The sequence below is a fragment of the Elaeis guineensis genome, chromosome 3, assembly GCF_000442705.2.
Source record: "Elaeis guineensis isolate ETL-2024a chromosome 3, EG11, whole genome shotgun sequence".
Lineage (NCBI taxonomy): Eukaryota > Viridiplantae > Streptophyta > Magnoliopsida > Arecales > Arecaceae > Elaeis > Elaeis guineensis.
Genome location: NC_025995.2, coordinates 27,971,745 through 27,989,424, shown reverse-complemented (window position 1 = coordinate 27,989,424; position 17,680 = coordinate 27,971,745). Strand labels below are relative to the sequence as shown.

At 42.4% G+C, this 17,680-nt stretch overlaps 1 protein-coding gene across 3 annotated transcripts in view; it reads right to left on the bottom strand.

Annotated features, from left to right (window-relative positions):
• The window catches only part of LOC105035773 (J domain-containing protein required for chloroplast accumulation response 1), a 39,647-nt gene extending 27,956 nt beyond the window's left edge, over positions 1-11,691 (bottom strand). For 2 of the 3 annotated variants that reach the window (XM_073253745.1, XM_073253746.1), the window contains exon 1: positions 11,019-11,691. In XM_073253745.1, the coding sequence (XP_073109846.1) occupies positions 11,019-11,506 (488 nt within the window). In that variant the 5' untranslated portion in view covers positions 11,507-11,691. The remainder of the gene's footprint in view (positions 1-11,018) is intronic. The other variant, XM_010911466.4, reaches the window with a different exon arrangement.
• Between the last annotated feature and the right edge of the window lie 5,989 nt (positions 11,692-17,680).

The following is a 17,680-nucleotide window of genomic DNA, read 5'->3' as shown; positions in this document are numbered from 1 at the left end:
GTGTTTCTGTGTTTGCATGTGTAATGAAAGGTTGAAACCCATCACAATGACCAAAAATTCAGATGGATATAAATAAAGGATGGCAAAGTTGCAATTATTTTGACAAGCAAGATGCATCTGGGTTGTCAGAGTGAGAATTTAAAAGGTTATTTCTCCTAATGTGGCTTAATTTTTACAAATATGGTGAACTTAAGCTGCAAAAATTGACAAAGAACATGAACTAAATATAGTACTGGGTGAAATGGAGCCTGTTTGTTTGCCCCCAATTGGGTATCAAAACTCAAGAGGCTAAGGGAGCCCATTTTGAGTTTGGCATCAACTGGAGTTGAATTGAATTCCTCCCTGGCCTGATTTAAGGGAGAAAAGGCCCAAAGTGGTCTCACCCTAAGGGGGAACTGAAGCCACTTCAATGAAGTGGGGCTCCTACTCAGCCACTTACAGCAAACCAAGCGGTCCTCAAGTTGAGCAAGATCTAAGCCTTACAAAATATATTTGGGACTGAAGCTGGGTGGAGTCTAGGTTCATGTCCAATTCAAAAAATAAAAAGACACATATAGTGTAACATTTTTTTCTAAATCTACTAGGAATAACGATCAAGTCCAAAAAATTATTATTAAAATAAAAATAAAATAAAATAAAAAAAACAGGGTGTTGGTGTGGAATCCTACCATTAATTTCGTCAACATAAGGGACAGTTTAACATTATTTAAGCCCTCAAATTTTCAAACAACAAACAAATGGCCCTAATATCCAACTATAAATCAAATAAGACAATGGGTGAGTGATTGAAGGGATAGACATTTCCAAATCATGAGGCTTTAGGTAAGCTAGGTTGGGCCGAGTCATGATGGGTTAGGTCATCTAATGTTTGGCCCATTTTTGACCCAATTAGTGCACAAGTAGGGTCAGACTAGGTCAAGTGAGTTCGGATCCTTTATGGTACAACATTTGCACCACAGAGTCCTGTAGTATCACGGATAACAGCTATGTCATCCATCTTAGAGATGGGTGGTTTTCATTCATCCTAAAATACGATAAGGCACCATTAGAACGGTACGTAGCTTGTCATGAAGATGGAGAGCCACTCATCTCTAAAATGAATGATGTGGCAGCCATCCACGGTGGTACAAGACTCTGCGATCGGGTCAAGTAGGATAAATATGATCCAAACCTAACGCGATTTTCTAGATGGGTCATATATCACACTGGACTCAAGCACTTAGCCCACAAGTGTAAAAGATTGGGTCCGGCCAGGGCTAATAAGGTCAAATCATAGGTTTGCCTAATTAGCAGGCAAAGGACAACTTGTTCAAGGATGTAAGAGTAAAGAACTAAACCCATAAATCCCCATCATGCCCTCTTCCACCATGTAGGCTTTCTCTCATCATAACAAAGAATTGATAGTGCCTCATTTTTAGTGGCCCAACAACATTTCAAAACGACCATTTCCACAAAAGTCTAATAGTTAGATATTTCTTATATAGTAAACAATAAAAGCAGTTTTTTTTTTTCTTTTTTCTTTTTTCTTTTATGTGATTAAAATATGTTCTTGGTTTATCCGTATTAATAGTGTAATAAAATAAAAAGTTGATGTGAACATAATCTTATCAAGGTATGCTGTCTTTGTACTGGACCTTATATTGGTGCCATCCTATCACCATGTTGGGATGCCTAGTAGAGGGCCAGTTAGGCGTACTGAGCATCAATACATCTCCTATACCATATATCGATACCGAATCGGTAGAATATAGTATGCCCTGTACCACCCGATTCTGTACAATATGGCATAACCTGGTCTTAATGATGTTAATATGTGATGAGTTGTATGATAAATCCATTTTTGTAATTATTAGCCTAGTTGTTGGTTGATGGAGCAAACACCACAAATGCTGCCAGAGACAAGCTAGGGATCGAAAGACAATGGAGGCCATCTTTAAGAGGTTTATAGAGCAATATTTTGTCAGTTTCCTGATCCTTGACAAGAAAATGAGATGGGTGAAAATCAAAGAAGCAATTATTATCTTGAGTGAACCAAAAGATGGATAACAAGTTTTTCAAAATAATTGGGACAAGCAAAATATTTAGTAAATACAATGGTCGATGTAAAGAGGAAAGAGAGGAAGAACCAATGTAAGTAATGGGCAAACCTGATCTGTCTCCAACCATAACCTAGTCTTGATCCCCATAATTAGATAGAAAAGAAAGATTAGAGAGAGGAGCAGTCATATGATGTGTGGCACCCATGTCGAGAATCCACATGTAGTCACCAATACCAAATGAATGAGGCGGAGCAGAGGCAACATGAACCTAACGTGGAGTATTGTCAAGCTAAAAAGCATGATTGAATCGTTGACGATGTACTCCTACTGTATGGCCATTTTTATTGAAAAGTTGACATCATAATCACCTTTGATTATTCCTGCGACAACCACAGTAAAAGGTATTAAATTAAGTCCATTATCCGCAGATTCAGTTTCTGTAGTGTCAAGCTACGGATGAGATCCTCAGCCATGAGGACCCGATGTTGAAGTATGTTGTGGCTGTCAAGGGGTTTGGACTAAACAATAGCAATGTGGGCCATAGGCCCAGCTACTGCTGAAAAGGCGGCATTCGGGAAGCTGCTCTGGATCGCCAAGCGTGTTTGTGTCAATAGCATGCCATGAAGTTCTGTGAGCGTCCTATCACGTATGAGCCGTATTCTGGACCAAGATCGTTGGTCACCTACTCTTACTGATCATAATGGGAAATAGGCTGTCCAATTGCAGCAAGAGAGTTGATCAAACCTTTGGCTTCTTGAATATACTAGGAGATCGAACAACTCCCCCTGCATAAGATTTGAAGTTGCAAACAAATGGTCTAGGCTTGAGCACTGTTGTGGGCAGCAAACAATTGCTCCAAGATTATCCAAGCTTCTTGTGCCAAACCAATATCCACCAGATGACCAAGCACGTGATCGACAACTGAGTTCATGATCCAACCCAAGGCAAGCTAATCTCTCATGATCTAGGTGTGATATTTGGGGTTGGGATTGGCCATTGAGATGCCATCCTTCTCAATGGTGACAGTGGTTAGTGGACATTGATAGGAACCATCGACATTATTAGCCTAGTTGCTGCACTATAAATCTTCAAGAATCTCCAAGATCATGCAACCAAATATTCAAAAAATCACCACAGAATATTCAAGAAATTACCAAAGCATATTTCTAGAATCTATTATTGTATATTTTCGATTAAGGCATTGCTATAGCCTACTTAGAATATTTGTAAAATCTTTAAAAATATAAGGATTCCTAAGTATTATATTAGGATCTATTATTATATATTTCCATCTTTGCATCCATTACCATTATAAGCAGATGTACAGAAACACTATAAAGTATACATAGACTTCCTCACCAACACAAATTGAAAGAGAGTTTCCCACAACACCAATTTTCTTTTCTTCATGGTATTAGAGCTCCTTTGACTTGCATCCATTGATCCTATCTTCCATCCACCTTCCATCCCCTTCCCTAAGCCTCTCTTCTACAGCTGTTGTTCTCCTATCCTCATTTTTCCTTTGCTCTTGCTCTCCTTGCCAAGCTCCATGGCCATCCTGTCACCTATTTCCTCTAAGTAGAATGGCTCTTCTTCCTCCGATCTTTGTTCTATCAGCATTAGGTTGGAAGGACCCAATTATCTTGTAAGGCAAACATGTTTTATTCCATATATAAGAGCTTTTGATCTGCTTGATTATGTTTGAAGAAAAAAACTAGAGTTGTAGGAAATTCTCTCTTAACATGTGTTGGTGAGGAGGTCTACATATCCTTTTATAGTATTTCTATACATCTGCTTAAAATGGTAACAGACACAAGAATAGAAATGTACAATAATAGACCCAAGAATATGCTTAGGAATTCTACATATTATTGAAGATTCTACAAATATTCCAAGAATATGCTATGCAATCCCTTCATGGAAAATATACAATAATAGATTCCAGGAATATGCTTTGGCAATTTCTTGAACATTATTTGATGATCTTTTGAATATTTAGCTGCATGATCTTAGAGACTTTTGAATATTTAGCTACATGATCTTGGAGACTTTTGAAGATTTATATGGTAACAACCGGGCTAATATCCCCCGCAAGCAAATAGGGCCTAGACTACTCATAATCGATGATACGAGGGACCTTTGGTTAGTATATCAGCTATCTACTTTCGGAGGAGACGAAACTAACATACGGTTGATTGTGAGTTATCCATTCACGAACAAGATGAAATCAATTTCAATACCTTTGATAAGGGAATGAAAAACAAGATTTGCTATCAAATCACTCACTTAAGTTGTCACACCAAAGTGGAAGAGGAGAGGAAAGAAAAACACCCAACTCATGCAATAACTATTGAATCCATACATGCAATAAAAGATCTAGGCCCACTCCATTATTTCCTAAGTGTTGAGGCTCACTCTATGCAAGATGGCTTAGTTCATACATGGTCCAAGTATATTTCTGATCTTCTCAAGAAGACTCCCATGAATGGCTCCAATCCTGTGACTACTCTGATACCATCTAGCTCCAAGCTCTCGCTACATGCAGGTGATTTGTATCCAGATTCAAGCCATTATCCTAGTATAGTTGGGGCCCTTCAATACCTTACTCTCACTCTTCCTAAATTGCCTATGCTATCAATTATGTATGTCAATAAATGCATAGGCCAACTATTGAGCATTGGAAGATTGTTAAATGAATTCTACGGTACATGAAGTACTCTATTCACACTGGACTTAAACTAAGTAAATTATCTAAGGTTACTTTACACGCATATTCGGATGTAGATTGGGCTAGAGACCCTGATGATTGATGATCTATAAGCAGCTATACGATATTTCTCAGCTCTGATATTATTTCATGGAGCTCAAAAAAACAACACACTATAGCCCGCTCTAGCGCAAAGTCCGAAAATAAAAGGTTGGCTAATGCTACGACCAAGCTTATATGGATTCAATAGTTATTGCATGAGTTGCATGCTCTTCTTTCCTCTCCTCCTATCCTTTAGTATGACAACCTAAGGGCAATTTATTTGACAGTCAATCCCATTTTTCATGCTCATACTAAACATATTAGAATTGATTGATATAGATTTTCACTTTGTTCATGAACAGTTTGCTCGCAATCAATTACATGTCAGATTCATCTCCTCTCAAGAGCAAATTGCTAATATAGTAACCAAAGGTCTCTCCCATCATCGATTTTCTACTTTTAAATTCAAGCTCAATGTGGAGTCTATGCCCTATTTGCTTGAGGGGCGTATTAGCGTAATTGTTGCCATATAAATCTTCAAAAAATCTGCAAGCTCATGTAGCCAAATATTCAAAAGATCACTAAAGAAAGCATATTCCTAAAATCTATTATTGTTTCTTTTCCAATAAGGTATTGTCATAGCAAATTCTTGGAATATTCATACAATCTTCATGAATATGTAGGATTTTCAGAGCATATTCTTAGGATCTATTATTGTATATTTTCATCCTTGTATCTATTTCTGTTCTAAGAAGATATACCGAAACACTACAAAAGGATATGTAGACCTCCTCACCAATATAGGTTGAGAGAGAATTGCCTACCAATAACTGTTGAATCCCAAGAATGCTATGGCAATCTCTTAATGGAAAATATACAATAATAGATTCTATGAATATGCTTTGATAAGTCCTTGAATATTCTTTGGTGATCACCATTTCTTTCCAGAAATATGCTTGATTTTGGTGAATTTCTAGATTACATTCTTTGCCATGCCATAATTTTTCAGCCATCAAATAAATTTGTTTGCTGATCAATATTTATCATTGTTAGGAAGGCCTCAAAAATGAAGTATTGATAGGCCAACAAACAATAAGGCAACCCTCGACACTAAAGTCATTACAAGCTCAACTGATTTCAAAGCCCATTAGGTGGGAAAGTATCATAGTGGTCTCATCATTCAATATGTTCAGATATTCGTAATTTTCCAACAAGATTATATTTTTTATCTGCTACCATCATCCATGTAACATGTAGAATTCTGGTTACTGATGTGTATAAATTATTAAGCTTATTTTGTTGGAAGCTCCTTGCTGTCAGATAATGAAATTTCAAATTTTCTTTATAAATGTCAATTGTAATGACAATGAACAATAAATTGAAAGATCCATCATTATTAAGAAATAATTCAGTTCCGCATCCCATTAAATAGCATAAGGCTACCATTGTTTTTTTTTTTTTTTAAATCATGGAAATGGGGACCAAGCAATACATTATAAGGAACAGAGTATAAGAAAAGACATACAATATGGCCTTCAATGGTGCATATTAACCAAGCTATTAGCTATATGAACATATTCTCGTACAAAGCAAATGTACATGCTAGACTTCTGCATGCCTTGTCAGTGACCTAGAGAGAAGCATAGATGATCCATTTTATTGAATCATCATTTGATCCATTGGACAGTTCTTGTCCATAACTTATTTAGTAGCACGGGTGATCCATTTTATTAAATCATCATTTAAAGTCTTGCACAGGCCTTGTGTATGACTGAAAGAGCAGCACAAGTAATCCATTCTATTGAATCATCATTTAACCTAACAGGTCTTAGTTGCTGACTTCTCGTTTTGATTTGAAACAGAAAATACCTCTTGCTATGATTCAAGTGAACCTTTAAAGTTCATATGCCACCATCCAAGTAAAAGTTAATCATGACTATTAACTAATTAATTTGCAAAAATCCCTCGTATTTCTATGTGTTGCAGTTAACTTTTTTGTATAACATGGTCCCTTTCAAGCATCAGAGCATCACGTGCATGTGCTCTATGTAACTTGGTTGTTGTTAATCAGTAAGAATCCATAAGCCATATCAACTAGATGAGGATTTTTTTATCAGTCAACCAGCTTGCAATAATAAGAAATATGATTAGCTAAAATGCATATATACATGAAAGTCCTCAGAGGCCTTAGGCCCTAATTGATCATTTAAATGAACCATTAGTGAAAAACTTGAGTTTTGGTTTAAAATCAATTTAAGCATGGCATAACTCCCTCGAGACCTCCACCTCCACTCAATCACACCCTAATTTTCTATCAATATAGAACTATTACTTCTAAATTGTTAATGATCAGTAGACCACATCGAGCATCTTATTACTTAAAAAATCAATTATTTAACTTTCCATAGGTGAGGGAATCGGTTCCAATCATAGAACACAAATCATTAGCTCCTGTTGGCCAACTTTCACTACCACCACTTGGATATAGGTGTGCTAGGCAACTCATCACAAATCGCGTGGTTAGGGATAGATGTGCAGGCATGCCACCAGCATCAGATTAGCCAAAAAAGAAAGAGATGATCGAAGGAAGATGATAAAAGTGCATAAGCCCAAATGCCTTGACCTTAAATAACTTTCCTTACCATCACATGCTCCATTCAAAAAAAAAAAAAAAAAAGGATAGAGTATGATAGGGTGTAGCAAAGGCTATAGTTGAAGTAATCTACTATTACCACTACTCCTAAGGTGAAATCCCAATAGTAATCTAAGAATGAGATAATAAAGATAAAAATAATTATGGATAAACCGGAATCATTGCTACGTCAAAATATTTCCGTCTTAATGGTACAATTTGATATCTACAAATGGCCCCTCGTAACTAGTATAATGGGTGATACTACTCATCTTAGATACTTGTCCTTGCCATCACATACCACATGGCCCACTATTACCAAACATGACAGGTAGTATTGCCTCTCCTCTCACGTCATGGGTAGTGGGAAGATGGGTGTAACCACCCCACTCCTTCCACGTTATGGGTAGTGGAAAGATAAGTGTAATTACCTTAGTCCTCCCATTTTATAAGTAATGGTAAGATGGGTGTAACTATCTATTCTTGAGCTCCACTCTACTAAGACCTTGTCACATAACTCTCACTCCCTTAGGTCTACACCACATTCATTTGGCCTATAGGCTAGATGTATCGGCTTGCACCTCCCTTAGTGTATTGGCTTTTAGATCATAATCAACTTGGATATAGTGTAAATTAAGGTTCGCAAATTCGATACCAGAATCCATGCTGATCAACCAGCGGTACGGATTGGTATGCATACCGGATTGGACCAGCACAAACCGACACAGGCAAAGGAAGCAAATCGAGAGGAGGAAAACAAAGATAGAGAGAGAAATAAAGAGAGAGGGGGGTAAGAAAGAAAAGGAAGAAGAGAAAGTCATCAGAGAGGCGATCAGACAACCTTCAACCGGCTGCTATGGCCGACGGCGCCGCACTCCACCACGGGCATAAAATAGGGGCGATGCCCCTATTTCATGGGTCTTTTTTTAAAAAAAATCGAAAAACGTGAAACCGATAATGGATTTGCCAGCTTCATTTAAGTGAAGCCGGCAATTAGATGAAGCCGACAAACTGATTGTCGATTTCACTATTCATTATCCTTTTAAAAAATACGATGAAGGAATGGAGGCTGTCAACCCGTTCCGCGGCTCCGTATGCACGGTTTCCACAATCCGGTGGCCATGGCGGCTACCCGGCAAACTCCAGCGGCCTCTCTATCGGCTGCACCTCCCTTCGATACGTCGCTCTTCCTTTTTCTCTCTTTTTCTCACTCGTTTAAAAGTCCTATCGGATGACAGTTGAGCCGCAGAGGCTTCCACGGCCCTCCGACAGCCGTAGCGGACCACCGTCAACCTCCGACAGTGTCTGCTCTCTCTCTCTCCCTTTCCTCCTCTCTCTCTCTCTCTTCCTCTCTTTTCCTCTTTCTCCTCTAGTATACCAGCTTCCCCGACTGAACCGTCCCAATTCTCCACCGGTCTGACTCAATATGGGATGTACCAACCAGTTTGGGTCGGTATGGAATTTCTTGGTGTAAACAATATCCTTCACAACCTATCAATCGATGATTCAAAGGATAATGGAATGTATCTAACACCACATCCATCGGCTTGACTTTTGGACTCAGATGTCACTTAACTTGGCCAATTTAAAGAGCATCAAGGATCTTGTAATGGTGAGACTTAAACTTGAGCAGCAAGAAGAAAGCATATAGGATCTACTAGAGGTAAAATCCATAGCTATGTTTGCTCCCCACTATATAGACTTAGAATATATACCAATCAGAGAAAAACTTGGGGCATCAATCGAGAGGATTGCCCCCAAGCCCTCATAATGGAGATGCTAATATTGTAAGGTTGTAACACTACTCCTACCCATTAACTAATCAGTTCCACCATCAAAGAATTGTGTCGATGAAGTCTACTGATCTTACCAACCTCTTGTAAATTGAGATAGTGAATTTTAAGCTCAAACATCAATCCAATGATGACCAAGTATCAACTCTAGTTCGATCTGGTATAATTTTGCATTTGATAGCAAAATTTCTGTGTTGCCTTAGTATGTGAACACTAAGAAGTCCATAAGATAGTCTTCGGCCTCTTCCTCCTAATAGGCTGAAATCCCAAAGTTGGTTCCTATAAGACCTCCACATTTCTATGCAAAAATTAATGGACTGATTCATTTGCTACAAAGATATAGGATTGACTAACTTTACCATAGTATACACCAGAATGTGCTATGGTTTCTAATATTGGCTCTTGATAACAAAAACAACTCTCATGACCTGTTCCAACAACGAGACCGAAGATGTCATGTATTGCTCCATAAGTGACCTTAGCATAGTAGGCAGTTTAATTGTAATTGCTTCGTTAATTTCTTTTAGCAATGGTCTGACAGCAGCTATACAACGATATCCCACTAGGCATGAGAGAGAGTGTGTGTGTGTGAGCTAACTTTCCTTTCGACCACTTGGAAATAGGTGTGCCAAAAAGCTCATGACCAGTCTCTTGGCTAAAGATAGATATGTGAGCATGCCACTGGTGTCAAATTAGCTAGAAAAAAAGAATGATCCAAAGAAGATGATAGAAGTAACATGGGTCCAGTGCCTTAACCTTCAAGGACTTTTGCTACCATCACACTACTCATCCAAAAAAAGATGGATTGAATAGGATGGGATGTAGTAGAGGCTACAAGTAAAGTAATCTACCATTACAACTACTCTTAAGATGAAATCCTAATAGTAATCTAAGAGGAAGATAAAGTAAAGATAAAGATAATTAAAGATAAGCTAGATTCATTGATGTGTTGCAACATTTCCTTCTCACCATTACAATTTGATATTTATAAGTAGCAGGTCATAACTAGTAAGATGGATGTCACCACTCATTTTGGATACTTGTCCTTACTATTATGTGCCACATAGCCCACTATTGCTATACATAATATATAGTAAAACCCCTTCCCTCACATCATAGGTAGTAGAAAGATAAATGTAATTATCTCACTCCTTCCACATCACGGGTAGTGGAAAGAAAGGTATGACTACCCCATTCCTCTCATATTTTGAGCAGTAGTAAGATGAGTGTAACCACCATCCTGGAACTTCACTCTACTATAGGGGTGTTTGGTTGGGAGTGGAGGACTGGAATCGGAATCGGAATGGGTGACTCCCATTCCAACCATTTAGTTGGGAGGAGTCCCATTCCGATTCCGATTCCGGGATGGAATGGGAATGGCTCAATCTATATAGAACTCAATCCCTACTCTACTCTTCTTTATGGATTCAATTTTTCATTCCAATTTCGATTCCGATTTCGGTCATGAACCAAATGCTTGAGACGATTTGGCCATTCCAATTCCGATTCCAAGCCATTCCGATTCCCATTTCTATTCTGATTCTGATTGCGAACCGAACACCTCCTAAGATCTCAATATAGGTCAATAACTTTCGCTCCCTTGGGTCTACACTACATTCATTATGCCTGCACTTTCTTTAGTGTATTAGTTTTTCCGGATAGGGTGCAAATAGTCGCAATAATTGAAAATTTCACATAGTATATTGATTCTTGAATTAATTTAAAAAATGTAACGAACTTTAACATAAAGATTTCTGTATCGCCAACTGGATTCAAAATGTCAAGGATGGGTAGGAATCGAACACCTGAGCTGCGCAGGCAGTGAGGAACTTCCAACATATGGTTCGCATCTAGCCAGGACAGGGCGGTTCGGGCTGAGGACCCGAGAAACAGGCGCAGATGGGTAAGAATCTCGGTCCTGCTTTCTCAATGTAGTACCTGAGGACTCGCTGCCCGGAAAAATGTCACTGAAGAAATCATCTCCCAGGTACCTCCTTCGAGCTGGGCTACTCATCTCCCCAAACACAGGCTTCTCCTCCCCGTCCGACCATGGCCGCCGTGACCTCTCGCCCTCCTCCCCGCTTCCTCTCCCCCTCAGCGAGGAACGCAATTCCAATGGATCCCCCCGGCTCCGACGACACTCATAAAATGAAGAACGCCTCGGGGGGCCGCCGAACACGTCGTGGAAATCCACATCGGAGTTCCGGTGCGCCGCCGAGTTCGGCGGGTTTCCGAAAGGGTCTCGATGGGCGTAGCCAAGGAGGGCGCGATCCCCGTCCGGGAGCTTCTCCATATCAGGATCCGAAAACCAAATGTCTTAGACGGGAAGAACTCCAATTACGCTTCACTCAATCCAAACCAATACACTGAAGCTGGGAGAGCTTGGATTGATCTGAGGAGGGTGGGGGGCAGAAGAAGACAAAAGAGGTAGGATTGGGGTTGGAAGTGGATCGGGGGACTCGTGGATGGGAAGAGAGGAAGGAGGGGAAAAGAGGAGACCACGAGGAATCCATGTTAGGGAACTCGAATCTCGACCACCAGTTTATTCTGGCCTACAAAGTTCAGCTCGAATGGCTCCAAAAACGAACGTCAAAGGAGAGAGAGGAGGAGAGATATCTAGTCTTGTCGAGGCTGGTAGGGATAGCGTGGGCCCACCGAGAGGTGGAGGAGGAAGGAGACGTGTTTCTGTCTGCCGCTGCTGAAATCCATCCCGGACCGGATATACATGACGTTCGATGGATCGTGATCGGATCTTTAAAAAAAAAAAAAAATTTACCAGAATTAGTTGGCTCTACTTTTGGCGTTCAAATCAGATTTTCCAGGATAGAAAAAAAGAGCAACGTCTATAAAATAAAGAAGAGATGAAAAATTTTTAAATATTTTTTTTATAAATGAGATTGGAACTTTGGAACGAGAGAAGGTCACAAAAGATTTTTTTCACCCCTTGCTCTTGAAAACCATGCCCGGCCATCTCATGTTTGAGAAATACTTGTGCAGAGTCTATAATAAATGCTATAGACTAAGCTAATAAAAACAAAGATCATAGTTGATAGATGGTTGGAAGTTGAATTATATTTCATTGATTATCTCATTGATTTCATTGATTACAATCTCAACTCAACTCCACTTCCAGCTATCCATCAACTCTGATCTTTATTTTTATTTGCTTAGTCTACAGCATTTTTATTTGCTTAGTCTACAGCATTTATTATAGACTCAATCTACATAAGAATTTTTCTTTATTTTTTAAGAGTTGATGAGTTGTGTCATCTCATAGCAAGTGGAGGTTATCTCTATTAATATTATGAGTTGACAGTTAGGAGATTTGAAGATGGTGTGATTTTGCTTATAACTATCCTCATATTTAAATAGGATGATGTGATCGAACTGTTGAAAGATCTCTAAAAGTCATTATGATAAGCCATTGTCCTCAATGGCCCGACTTGACAACTGCTTGAAGGCTTCGGATGGATGTTATCGTATGCAGCGATTGAATCAAAGATTGAGGAGAATAGGCCTCAAGAGCCAATCATGCACCGTCGGATGGCGTGATTTGGCGTGAACCCCGCCGATCACATGTAGGCAGCTATTTGTAGAGATGTATCTCATTGGAGAGCGTCATGATTTGTTGGGACGACGAGGAGGGTTAACCTTCTTCAAAATATTTTGATATAGTCATTGACATGACATATGATTAAGAGCAAAGATCAGTCAAAGATCTTTGAGGAAGAAACTTGAGTCATGGTATCCCTTAGATTGGTATCTGAGGTTCGGCTTCTCATCCTTAATTTTAATCTCGATCTTGGTCTTGCTCTTGACTTCAGTCTCAACCTTATCACTAAGATTGTGTTCATTTATTTCCGATTGATATTATAGTAACATTTCTGCATATCATCCGCTTCGAGCCCTTTTCTAGTCCATGTCTTCAATGTGACTATTGTATTACCCCCAACACTGTCAACATCCGGCATGCGGGCAGACGGCCTCAAGGTCGTGAGAAAATTGCAGGAAATGATCCGACCAAGATGGGCAACTATGGATAGGGCCGAGTCTTAGGATGCAATCGAGATGAGTTGAAGGTTGAATAGTTTGAAGCTCTGAGTTCAACTCAACTCAGAATATTTGAACTCAAAACTTGATTCGAATTTGATTGAATCTTAATATTTCAAGTTCGACATCGGCTAAATAAACAAAAATAATATTTAAGATCAATTTAATTAAAATTTGTTGGGTGTAAAATCTCTCCAGCCGAAGTTCGTGTCAGGAGTGACCCCTCGGAGATTCTACAAGAAAACTTCGTCCGGACTCCTATGAGGGCCGGACTTCGTCCCCAACTTCGGCTGCAGGCAAACTTCGTCCGGGCTCCTACGGGAGCCGACTCCGTCTCCAACTTCGGCTGCAGGCAAACTTCGTCGGACTCTTACGGGAGCCGGGCTCCGTCTCTAACTCCAACTGCAGACAAACTTCGTCCGAGCTCCTACGGGAGCCGGACTCCGTCTCCAACTTCGGCTGCAGGCAAACTTCGTCCGGACTCCTACGGGAGTCGGGCTCCGTCTCCAACTCCAACTGCAGACAAACTTCGTCCGGACTCCTACGGGAGCCGGACTCCGTCTCCAACTTGGCTGCAGACAAACTTCGTCCGGACTCCTACGGGAGCCGGACTCCGTCTCCAACTTCGGCTGCAGACAAACTTCGTCCGGACTCCCGGTCCTCTCCAACTTCGGCTGCAGGCAAACTTCGTCTGGACTCCTACGGGAGCCGAACTCCGTCTCCAACTTCAACTACAGGTAAACTTCGTCCGGACTCCTACGGGAGCCGGACTCCGTCTTCAATTTCTACTGCAGGTAAACTTCATCCGAACTCCTACAGGAGCCGGACTCCATCTTCAATTTCAACTGCAGGTAACTTCGTCGGACTCCTACGGGAGCCGAACTCCGTCTCCAACTTCAACTACAGGTAAACTTCGTCCGGACTCCTACAGGAGCCAGAATCCGTCTCCAACTTCTACTGTAGGTAAACTTCATCCGAACTCCTACGGGAGCCAGACTCCGTCTCCAATTTTAACTGCAGGTAAACTTCGTCCAGACTCCATGGAAGCCGGACTCCATCTCCAACTCCAACTGCAGACAAACTTCGTCCGGACTCCTACGGGAGCCGGACTTCATCCCCAACTCCGACTGGGGAAGACCTCGTCCGAGCTCCTACGGGAGCCGGACTTCGCCTCCAACTCCAGCTACAGGTAGGATTTGTCCGGGCTCCCATGGGAGCCAGACTTCCACCCTGAATTCCTGCTGAAGGTCTCGACCGAGGTTCCTCGATAAATGATCCCCATCCGAGCTTCCGTGGAAATCAGACTCCAACCGAACTTCAGCCGACAAGTCTGGACCACCTGACAGGCCGTAGTAATGGCCACGACTCTACTCCACTCCCTGCGGTGGATCCTACGCGGCTCCATTACTCCCTGGCAGGCCGCAGTAACGGCCACAACTCTGCTCCACTCCCTGCGGCGGATCCTGTGCGGTTCCACCACTCCCTGGCGAGTCGCGTCAACGGACACCGCTCCACTCTCCGCAACTGATTCCACGTGGCGAGCCATGGTGACAGCCACAACTCCACCCCATTACTCTTCATGATAAATTCCTCCTGGCCCCGTACGGCCCATGACGAGGCGATCATAAATAGTCGCTATCAATCCGCTGCTCCCCCCGTCTATAAAAGGGGACCCCAGATATATTATTCTCTAAGCTCTCATTTTTTACCTAGAAATTCTGCTAAAATTTTCGTTCGAGCACTCCATTCTTGTTGAGGCAAAGAACTGACTTGAGCATCGGAGGGTCTTGCCGGAGCAACCCCACCTTCGGTTTAGACTTCTTTTGCAGGTTCCAGCGGCGACCGCAACTCCTTGACTCCAGCTTCTCCGATGCAGGCGAATTTTTGCACCAACAGGATTGGCGCTAGAGGAAGGGCGAGCGAACCTTCACAGTACCCTTGTTCTTAAAGGAACGCTCAACGGGACCGCCTCTGGTCATCTTCTCCAACATCCACTCCTCCTTCCCCCACTGGATCCTCGCCCGATGCCTTCTCACGAAGCATCCACACGGTGACCCACGACCTCCGTGGTCAGATCTCAGGCTCCGACCTCACCTCCGATTTTCCAGGCCCCACATCCTCCGGCAATGGTCGCCGGCATAGAGCAATCGGACAATCGACCTCCGACGGATTTTGCCAACACCATCTCGGGAGGATCCCGGCAGGAAGCAACCAACGTACTGGCCGTACCCCCAAGCGACGAAAGATTGAGGAGCCATAACCTTTACTGAAGAAGATGCTCAGAGAATCCAATTCCCTCATAACGACGCGGTTGTAGTTTTCTTGAATATAGCAAATTACGACGTCCGCCGCATTCTTGTCGATAATGGAAGTTCGACCGATATTTTGTTCTACGACGCCTTTTCAAGAATGTCCATCCTTGACGGCCATTTGAGGCCGATTACCTCCCCTCTAGTAGGGTTTATCGGCGATGCTGTCCCGATGGAGGGAGTGATGACTTTGACTGTAGCTGCAGGTCGATATCCAAGATAATCCAGGGCTCTGGTGAATTTTCTGATGGTGAAGGCACCGTCAGCCTACAACGCAATCCTCGACCGACCTGGCCTCAATGCTCTCCGAGCTGTCGTGTCAACTTACCATTTGAAGTTGAAATTTCCTACCAACCAGGAGATCGGAGAGGTCAGAGGAGACCAAGCCCTGGCCAGACACTGCTACAACATAGCCTTGCAAAGAAGCAACCAATCTGACCCCTGTCCAGTTGATGGGCTGGATGCTCGCGATGACCTCACTGAAGAGAGGGGCGACCCAATCGAAGATCTGGTACCGATCCCTTTGAACGACGGGAATGCGAAGTATGTGACGATGATCGCTCCAACCTGGGGGAAGAGGTGCGGACGCATCTCATCAATTTTCTATGAAAGAATGCAGATGTCTTCGCTTGGGTTCCGGCGGACATGTCGGAGATCGATGCGGAAATCATGGAGCACCGTCTAGCCGTCGATCCAAAGCATCGACCGATGAAAGAAAAAATTCGAGGTCATGCACTAGAGAGGCAGAAGACGATAGTCGAGGAAGTAGACAAACTCCTGAAAGCCGGATTCATTAGAGAAGTCGATTATCCTGATTGGATTTCTAATGTTGTCTTAGTCAAAAAGGCAAACGACAAGTGGAGGATGTGCATAGACTTTAAAAAGCTGAATAAAGCCTGCCCAAAGGACAGCTATCCCTTGCCCAAAATTGATCAACTGGTGGATGCGACCTCGGGCCATGAGCTCCTCACCTTCATGGATGCATTCTCCGGCTATAATCAAATCAGGATGGCACCGAAAGATGAAGAAAAGACTGCTTTCATTACTAACCATGGCCTTTACTGTTACAGGGTCATGCCTTTCGGCCTCAAAAATACAGGCGCAACCTACCAGCGATTGGTGAACAAAATCTTCAAAGAGTAGATCGGTCGCAACATGGAGGTCTACGTGGATGACATGCTCGTAAAAAGCAAATCTTTCATGAACCACATCGCCGACCTCGAGGAGATCTTCAGCACCCTCCGAAAATATAAAATGAAGCTGAACCCGACTAAATGTGCTTTCGGAGTGACCTCAGAAAAGTTTCTGGGCTTCATGGTATCGGGGCACGAAATTGAGGCCAATCCAGAGAAAATTCACACCATCCAGGAGATGGCCGCCTTAAAGTCGATAAAAGAGGTTCAGTGCCTTACAGGGAGGGTAGCAGCCCTGAATCACTTCGTCGCAAGGTCAGCCGAACGGTGCTTACCCTTCTTCCAAACCCTCAAGCAGTCGAAGAACTTCTGTTGGACCCCTGAGTGCCAACAGGCATTCGAAGAACTAAGGAGCTACCTCGGCTCACCTTCGCTGTTGGCAAAGCCAGAGCCTGAAGAGGAACTGTTTTTATACCTGACGGTTTCTCCCATGGCTCTCGCGGCAGTCCTTATCAAAGAAGAAGCAAAAGTCCAACGGCCGATCTACTACGTCAGCCGTGCGTTGAGAGACGCCGAGACCAGGTATACTAAATTAGAAAAACTGACTTACGCCTTATTGATTGCAGCCCGGAGGCTCCGACCCTACTTTCAAGGGCACACCGTAACGCTGCTCACTGACCAATCGATCAAGGTGATTCTACACCGGACGGATACCTCTGGGAGGATGGCAAAATGGGCGATCGAGCTCACAGAATTCGACATCAACTATCGACCCAGGTCAGTAGTGAAGGCCCAGATATTGACAGATTTCATAGTGGAGTGTACTATCCCAGAGGAGGCCGAACCTAAAAATGCAAAATTGACGGCCTGAAGTCCCGACCGAACTCCCCCAAAGAAGAAGCAGGTCCCTCTGGTTGCTTTTGGGCCCTCTACGTGGATGGATCTTCCAACATGTCAGGCACAGGCGCGGGCTTG